The sequence below is a fragment of the Etheostoma spectabile genome, chromosome 8 (genome assembly GCF_008692095.1).
Source record: "Etheostoma spectabile isolate EspeVRDwgs_2016 chromosome 8, UIUC_Espe_1.0, whole genome shotgun sequence".
Classification (NCBI taxonomy): domain Eukaryota; kingdom Metazoa; phylum Chordata; class Actinopteri; order Perciformes; family Percidae; genus Etheostoma; species Etheostoma spectabile.
In genome coordinates this window covers 5,141,818-5,150,631 of record NC_045740.1, presented here as the reverse complement: position 1 = coordinate 5,150,631, position 8,814 = coordinate 5,141,818, and the positions used below count along the sequence as shown (strand labels likewise).

At 41.3% G+C, this 8,814-nt stretch overlaps 1 protein-coding gene across 4 annotated transcripts in view; it reads left to right on the top strand.

Moving 5' to 3' along the window:
* The window catches only part of reln (reelin), a 156,437-nt gene that overhangs the window by 103,274 nt on the left and 44,349 nt on the right, over nucleotides 1-8,814 (top strand). For all 4 annotated transcript variants that reach the window (XM_032523791.1, XM_032523790.1, XM_032523789.1 and 1 more), the window contains exons 12-22: nucleotides 1,191-1,342; nucleotides 1,501-1,616; nucleotides 1,999-2,207; nucleotides 2,732-2,860; nucleotides 2,957-3,066; nucleotides 3,262-3,328; nucleotides 3,601-3,834; nucleotides 4,961-5,122; nucleotides 5,886-6,122; nucleotides 6,463-6,655; nucleotides 7,465-7,577. In XM_032523791.1, the coding sequence (XP_032379682.1) occupies nucleotides 1,191-1,342; nucleotides 1,501-1,616; nucleotides 1,999-2,207; nucleotides 2,732-2,860; nucleotides 2,957-3,066; nucleotides 3,262-3,328; nucleotides 3,601-3,834; nucleotides 4,961-5,122; nucleotides 5,886-6,122; nucleotides 6,463-6,655; nucleotides 7,465-7,577 (1,722 nt within the window). The remainder of the gene's footprint in view (nucleotides 1-1,190; nucleotides 1,343-1,500; nucleotides 1,617-1,998; nucleotides 2,208-2,731; nucleotides 2,861-2,956; nucleotides 3,067-3,261; nucleotides 3,329-3,600; nucleotides 3,835-4,960; nucleotides 5,123-5,885; nucleotides 6,123-6,462; nucleotides 6,656-7,464; nucleotides 7,578-8,814) is intronic.

Below are 8,814 nucleotides of genomic sequence, written 5' to 3'. Positions count from 1 at the left end.
ACACACACAGACACACACACACACACATACACACACACACGCACACACACACGCTTGCAAACACACACTGGACAGCAGACAGCAAGGAAACGCTGTCAGAGACACTGCAAGAGGTAGAGAGATAAAAGAGAAGAGATGATAGATAGTGTTACTGTCAGAGAGTAATTATGGGCCTAAAGCACCAGGTCTGTCAGTAGGTTCTTCCATTAATGAGAAGGATCTTAAACAGGAGGGTTTTTCTACGGCCGCCCCACACCCTCACAGTTTCTTGCAGCTTGCCAATATGCTACAGTGCATGCTAGCTCTCACCTATCAGGCGTCATGGGCTGACACATGTGTGAGGTAGGCAGGGAGAATTTTTGCTTGTGTTAATGCTACTCTCCACTAAGTGTCATTTAACCCAATACTGGCTGTAAGAGAGAGACACACCAGTTTATATGGTGCATGGCAGAAAATAGAGGAACACGGGGGTAAGGAAAGGGGAGAGAAAGAGAAAGAGGGAGGGGAGGTAGATGAACACAGGAGAGGGCTGACACACTGAGTTAACTTCTGTCACTGCTAATGAGGATCCTCTCTCCACTGTGCAGAAATATGTGTCCAGTATTTTTAAATCCTTTTCCAGGTGATGTATGCTGTATTCCTGGCATTTTGTTTGTTTACTGGTGAGGTGTGAATTATGGAAACTGTTTACTGACTTCAGTAATACTCCTGAGGGAGATGATGTGTAAAGTAGGCCTTCTATAAACACAAGTGTTTGCATTCTATGATTTCTTGATTTGTGTGCTGTTATGTCAATAAAGTCCCTTTTGGGGATGATATTTGGCCAAGGTTGAGTGCTTAAATTTTTCCAATAAATGTAGCCCCACTGTTTCCTTTTCTATTTATTAAACTGTGAATTCTATATTCACATTGTGTTGTTATTTTTAGGCTTATTTTCTTTTCTTATCTAAATTTACTCTCAATTATGAATTGTTCAGGCCATAAACCATCTGACTGTGAAAAATACAAGCTATTTAAGTTTTTAAGTCTAATTGCATTGCATTTTTTTAAATTATTAAGGTTGCTTAAATACTTCCTATTAAAAATTTCAAGTACCACTTATTTTAAAAAACAAAAGAAAAAGCATTTCAACATAAACATTTTATATTGACTAAACCCGCCCTCCCTGTCCATGTTGCTTTTTTACTCAGCTGGGACATAGAGGGTGCTGTCCATGGGACCCAGTGTGGAGAGATTGAATCGGGCTCAGCACTAGTGTTTGAGAAAGAGGGCCGGAGGAGAGTGTGCACCCCCTACCTCGACACCACGTCTTATGGAAACCTTCGCTTCTACTTTACCATGGGTATAGAAATGCTCTATTCATAATACAGTATAACAGTAGCAGTACTTGATATTTTGTTGTGTAGACTACATGGCTTTGCTCTTTGTGATGCCTTCACCAACATGTATTGCAAATGTGTCTTACATTGCATAAACATACTGATGTGTGTTTATGATAAGGTGGTGGCGACTGTGATCCAGGAGAGTCTCATGAGAACGACGTGATTCTGTTTGGAAGGTCTGAAGGCAGGAGGGAACGTGTGGTGCTCGACACTCTTCCTTACTCTTCTTACAGGGTGAGACATACCCAACATAATCACACACATAAATATATGTACTATTATATAGTTATTATTTTTGAATTTGATTTTGATTTTATTAGATTATTATGAACCGTTGATTAACATGAAGTGCTCATTTTACTGCATGCCAATAAATTGCTTACCATCACTGTTATATAGAAATAGAACTGTCCCACCATATAAACTGCTTAAGCAAAAATGCGGAGGTTTTTTTATTTGGCTTACGCCAGCATTCATCTGTGAGGATTTTCTCCTTTTCTTTGTACGTGAAAGTAAACTGAATACCTTTGGATTCTGGACAACAAATCAAGCAATTTAAACACATCATCTTGAGCTTTAGGGTATTGTGATCTATCTTCCATTTCTCCTGTCTCAGACTTCTGCGGTCATATCGGTGGCACTGCCCACTGAGCTACAAACACCAGTCTCCCAGTTCTGCCTGGAGCAGCCGTCACATGGTGGTGCCAACCGCCATGTATGGGCTGTGGACTTCATGCAGCTACTCCCTGTTCTGCCTGGTACCAACACACATGTTGCTCAGTTCTCCATCAATCTCGGCTGTGGCTCCTACCAGCCTGCCAACAGGTGTGACCCATTTGATAACTAGGTTAGGTAGTGCTTTTATGTGAAAATATCGCCAAATCAAAATCATGAATTGGGCTGTAAGAGAGGAGACCTCCACATGCCAAGTGAAACATCCGAGATTCACTTGGTTATTTTAGGGTCTAGAATGGTACATGGTGCACACAGGGAACTTAAGGGCACAATGCACTAATGCTTCTAAACAGAAGCATCTAGAGAAATCTGAACCCAATTGGTCTCAGAAAATAAGAAATATAAGTTCAAGGAGATTGTTAAGATCATGTTACATTTCTTCTGGTTATTTAAATACTCAAGTTTCAAACACTTGCAGTCATTTGAAGCTTCAACTATATTAAATTGCAGAGTGCTTATTAATAAAAGAGTAGACGGGGTAAAGGCACATGCTTTACAGTGTAGTCTCTGATGACATAATTTACTCTTTTTATCTTATCTAAATTCAGAGCACTTTAGTCATTTTACACTACTTTTATTTGACAATTAAAATGTTCTCTGTTATTTTTTATTAGCGTGAGTCTGGAGTTTTCCACCAATCACGGTCGCTCCTGGTCTCTGCTCCACACTGAGTGTCTGCCAGAGCTCTGTGCTGGACCCCATCTACCTCACAGCACCATCTACTCCTCTGACAACTACAGCGGGTATGAATGAGTCTTCACATCTGTATGTGTGTCACTGTGCTTGTATCATTGTCAGAAAGTCACTGGATATATGCATAATGTATATTGTCTCTCCAGGTGGACAAGAATCTCCATCCCTCTGCCCAATGCTGCCTTGACAGAGACAACACGGTTCCGCTGGAAACAGTCTGGCACTGGATTGGGCAACATGTGGGCCATAGACAATGGTTAGTGCTATATATGCAGGTTACACGGTAGACATAGTATCATGAAAACCCATTGTTTTCTTGTCTAGTTGGACCCCACAAATGAGCCCCAAACCTTCCTCCGTTCAGGATGTGTTTTGGATCACAAACATTTTTATTACAGCTCAGCTAAGTATGCAAAAAAATAAAAAATGTTATCTCCATGTTTTGCTTCAGTGTATCTTGGTCCAGCCTGCCTTCGTTTCTGCTCTGGGAGAGGACATTGTTCTCGCACAGGCTGCAAGTAAGTATCAGATTTTTATTTAACCAAATAAATCCAATGTCTCTACTTCAAAATTAGTCTGCACATAATCCATCTAATGCCTTACAACACCAATCACCATTCAACATTATTCAAATTGTGCTATGGTTATGATTTATTAATGGATTTTCATTATCCCTGTCTTCTTTTTATCGATTGTATTCTTCACTCTTTTTAATCACTCATGTCTTCCTCTTCTCTACCTCTCACTCTCTCTCTCTTTCTCTCCCTCTCTCTCTCTTTCCATCTCACAGATGTGACCCAGGCTTTAGTGGTCCAGCCTGTGAGCTTGCCTCCCAGACCTTCCCGGCATTCCTGTCCGAGGGTTTCTCCAGCCCACGCCTCTCTTCCTACCACAGCTTCTCCTCACTTCGTGGGGCTGAGGTTAGCTTTGGATGTGGGGTGCTGGCCAGTGGCAAGGCCTTGGTTTTCAACAGAGACAGCAGGAGACACTTGGTTACCGCTCCACTGGACAGTTCCCAGGCCAGGTAATGAAAGTGCTGTTAGAGAACAGGAACATGAATATAAAAATCAAGAACAAACTTCTTTTATACATAGGCACAGACATGAGGGAACTCACATGTATGCTCTTGTATACATACAACAGATATGGTACATTTTCATTGTGATTTTGTCACCAGTAGATTACTTTGTAAAACCGTGGCTCGTCTTCATCAAGTGTCTTTACTTCTGATTTATACTGCAAATGTTCCAGCTAGTCAGCTATCCACTCTCATCCTTGATCAATCCCTCAAACTCTGTGTTCCTTTGCTGGGAGATGGAGTGTGATCATAGGGAGGACTGCAGATGAGAGGAGAGACGAAAGGAGAGGATGAAAATGAGAGAAAGAAAGATGGAGACAGAACAGTGAAGTTAGATATGGCATCTGTGTTAGATTGATTATGCCTGTTGCGGCTCTCAGTGTGCCACCTGATGGCCATATTTAATGCCGGTTTCCTGGCTGATTGAGTGAACAGCTGCCTGAAAGAGGAAACTGCATCACTATTGAAAGCACAGCTCAGCCAAGGACAGAGGGAGCTGGGGGGTGACTGGCAGACCTAGATAGATGATGGGAATTTTAATAAATATTACATTAGTTTAGATGATAATGAAAAAAATGATGAAAAAAAGTCTGTCAAAATATAAAGGAACACATAAAAGGATGAAAACTTGTGCTCCATTTGAACTTTGTGCAGTTAACATGGATACATGGATATGAACTCTGACTCTCATTCAACTCTGACTCTCTCTCTGTCTTACTCTTGCATTCCCACCACGTCCTCTCATCTAATTTTGTCCTCATTTATATAATCATCTCATCCATCATCCTGCCACCTTTCTCCCACCTCTCTACTCTGCATGACTGTCTGTTTGTCTACCCTTTTACCTCTCTCTCTCTCTCTCTCTCTCTCTCACACACACACACACATATTTCCTTACTGAGTACTCTTGGTCACCTTACTTTTTTTCCTCATTTAGCAAGCTGCTCTTTCTATGTCATTTCCTTTTTCACACATCTGTCCCAAGTGCTACTGTAACCCCCTTGACTCTCCAACTGGTCCTACCTTTTCTTGCTTTCATTTTCTTTCATATTCTTACTTTCACACTCTGCAGGTACCTACAGTTTACCCTTCGACTCGGCAGCCGCAGCACCCTGAGCTCATGTCCTGCCCCAGACCAGCCAGGAGAGGGGGTCCTGCTGCATTACTCCTCAGACAATGGTATCACCTGGACGCTGCTGCAGCACTACGCTTACCAAGGTTTCCATGAGCCAAGGTACCACCTATGTGTAGAGTATGTATGCATGAGATGCTTATGATTCCACAGAGATACTAAGGCTCCATCAACACACGAATTTGCATTGCTAATGGTGTGCTGGAGGTGTAAGCCACTGGAACCAATTGAGTTAGTTAAAGCCATCTATTTGTGTAATGAAGACAAAGTGGGCTGCGTTCCAGCTGCAAACGCCGGTTCTCAGCGCTTTTCATCACCACTAGAAAAGTCAACTGGGGCCAGTGAGTCAGGGACAAGTTCTACTCAACTATCTGACCTGCAGGTGCAAGTTCAGGTTCTTACTTTATCAACATGTATGTTTGTACAAAATACCAACATACAGGAATCAGTCTTGACAAAGAGATGAAAGGTCTTTGTGGAAAACAGAGTGGACTATAAAAAAACTAAAGAGATGTTTGATGCTGTATTTCTAATTCATTGTTATATTGACCATCTGTCTTGTATCAGAATCTATTAAAGATTGTCAGAGTCACAGTTCAGCCAGCTTGTGTGATTAATGCTCGATGGCATTTCTTGTCTCCAACCTCGTCTTCCAGGCAGCTAACCCTAACCTAGACCTTAAACATAACCATTGCCTTACTGCCTGGAAGGAGATGTTGGGGGCAAAAATCCCTATACACTGGGATTAATTCCAGCTAAAATGTTTGCAGTATTGGATACTGTCCTCAAATACATGTCACATATGTGCAGTTGTGACTATGGAGCATGCACTAGTTTGGTTTAATCATCTCTTTTCCCCAACCAGGATTGTGTCAGTTGAACTCCCAGCCGGTGCTCGGAAGTTTGGCGTCCAGTTCCGCTGGTGGCAGCCATACCATTCAGGTCGTGGTCACGATGTGTGGGCCCTGGATGAAATCAGCATGACCTCTGTGCTGTTTAACACCATAAGTCTGGACTTCAGCAACGTGCTGGACGTCACTCAGAGTCTTGGTTTCTATCTCGGCCATGTACAGCCCTACTGCCAGCATGACTGGACCCTCAGGTAGGAGATACAAATACTGTATTGGTCATTATTTGGCACAAAATTTGCATGCTTTTGTTTTTAATTTTATAAAAGGATCTCCACTGGGTCCAAACATGATTGAGTAGTAAAAATGTGTTCAATTCTTAGTTACTATACAACAGTAATTTGCAACTTGTTCTTGTTTTTTTATTTTCACCAGGATTGTCTTTATTCCTAAAAACCAAACATTATGCCATCAGAACAATTTGAAAGAATGCTGAACTGACATAAAGATTCTACTCGTAGTTTTAAGAATGTGCACGACTACAGCATATGATATACAGTATAGTATCCTCTCTTCCTCCATGTTCTACTCTAGTTTCTCTGGTGAGCCCAGCCTTGGCTTCAGTATTCGTTATGTGGAAACTCAGTCAATGCAGATCGGAGCTTCCTACAGTCTACAATTCTCACTGGTCATGGGCTGTGGCCGCGAGCCCTCCCCTCACATTGACACTCAGGTCCGCCTGGAGTTTTCCACCAATCACGGCCTCACCTGGCACTTGGTCAAAGAGGTAAGGAACGTGAAACACATGCAACTTTGTTCCCCATGGTAAGTGATTGTTAACATCCGATCCCTTTTGTTTTCACAGCCAGGCTCACACCTTTGTTTATGACTAAAACTTGTAGAAGTCATCCTGGAGAGACATATCATTTGTTCATGATCATGAATATTGATTTACACATTACAACCTCTGTAATATATGTAATATGTAAATAATGAGAGTCTTTAAATGTGACACTTTGTTTCAAATGAGAAATTATCGCAATTACTTTTTATCCTCCTACCATTAGCAAATACATGGCAATACTTGAATCAGCAAGCAGATTATGTTCCCATGATTCAACAAAGATTTTCTGGGATCACAACTGGCTCATAAATATTCATAAGGCACCAAAGTATCTGCCAAGATTTTTATTGCCTTTGAAATTGAATAGGGCTTAATGAGTCTTCCATCACTGAATTTTCTCTTAATTCTTCCAAGTGCACAAAACTGCAATCATCAAGTGCAGAGTGTAACTCACTGAATGTCCTGTGCTTTAAATCCCTGCTTGTGTTCCAGTGTTCAAGGTCAGAGATACTGTAATCCTGCCTTAGGGTTTTATATGCATACACTGTGGGGCTAATGCATCCTCAGTGTGTGTCTGTAGAATATCAAACTGTTTCTGAATAATTTCGCACAAAAGAAAATCCATAATGATAAAAAACGTTGTTTTATGAACTCTGAGCAATTAACAATGCAGCAATGCCTTTACCCCCAAATGGGTATACAGTAAAAGTATTTTTGAAAATGTAATGAAAAGCCTTGTTCCTTTTACCTAGGCCTGTCTGCCTGGCATGCCAAGCTGCTCGGAGTTTACAGCTCCCAGTGTCTACCACCCATCAGAGTTCAAAGACTGGAGACGCATCACTTTGTCTTTGCCTCAGAAGACATGGTAGGAAACTCAACATCTTTACAGAAGACATGAAAGAAAAGTTTCACAAAGTGCCCTCTGGGATAATGTGTCCTCTGATCTGTTCTTTCATGGTGTCTTTTGTAGTTAACAAGCATAATGCACCTGAGATACAGTAAGATGTATAACATAAAGCTCAAATGAGGATACTAGGAAGCGTCCACACCTATTACTATTAATTTCTGCAGGTCCATGTATACATAGACACACACCCCTCACACACATTGATACACTACTATGGACATGTGCACAAACACACATCCATCTCTACTTGTAAAGCATGCTTTGTTCACAAGAATTGTCAACACTTTTTCAGCAACAAGTCGCACCATGGTTTAATGCACTTTCACAATAAAAAATTCTTCTTGTGGACAGAGAGTTTTGTGACTTAATCTGTTTTAAACAGACACACTTCAGAGATACCAACACAAATGAGGTGCGCACATCTCATGTCTAGTACTCCTCGTCTGGAAAACATATAGTTCTCCTAAATATGGAAACAAAATGACATAGGAGCATTTTCCGGCTCTGGCTTCTCATTTGTGTTATTGATATCGGTGATGCTCGCCACTCCATGAGCTCAGATAATCTGACTACCATGTTTAATTTGTGTTCTGTATGCGCCAATACAAAACAAATTGTATGAAGATAACAAGATTGTGTAGAACTGAAACAAGTCCCATACTGAACCAGTTATTCTGTATTGAACAGTTTCTGAGGAAAACATGTACTGTTACAGCCCTAGCTCACACATATATCAACTTAAACAATCTCATAAACCTTCCACACGAAGCACTGTGACCTACAACCCCATTTCATTTCACCACCCAGCTCCTAAATAAAGGTGGTCTAATCTCCTGCAGGGTCTGATGAGAGGTCACAGGGCCATGGCAAAGAAATGATGATAATAAAACAGTTGTGGCCAGTTCTGTATGATCAGTAGGTAGTCTGAGTTGATATAGGTCACAGAAGCAGCAGACCACAAAACCTCCCTGCTGTAAAATCAGTTACCAATATACCTGACTATCTAACCTTCTACAGCCATTTGTCATTGCTGTACATGCACTGAACTGCAATCACAGAAAGGCACTCACATGCGCTAGAATGTACCTAGACTGCGCACACATTCACAACCACAGCCTACCTTTAACAGAGATGATGTGATGATAATATTGCCCTCTCTCTGAAATTCATTTTACACAACTTCAGAACCCCCCCC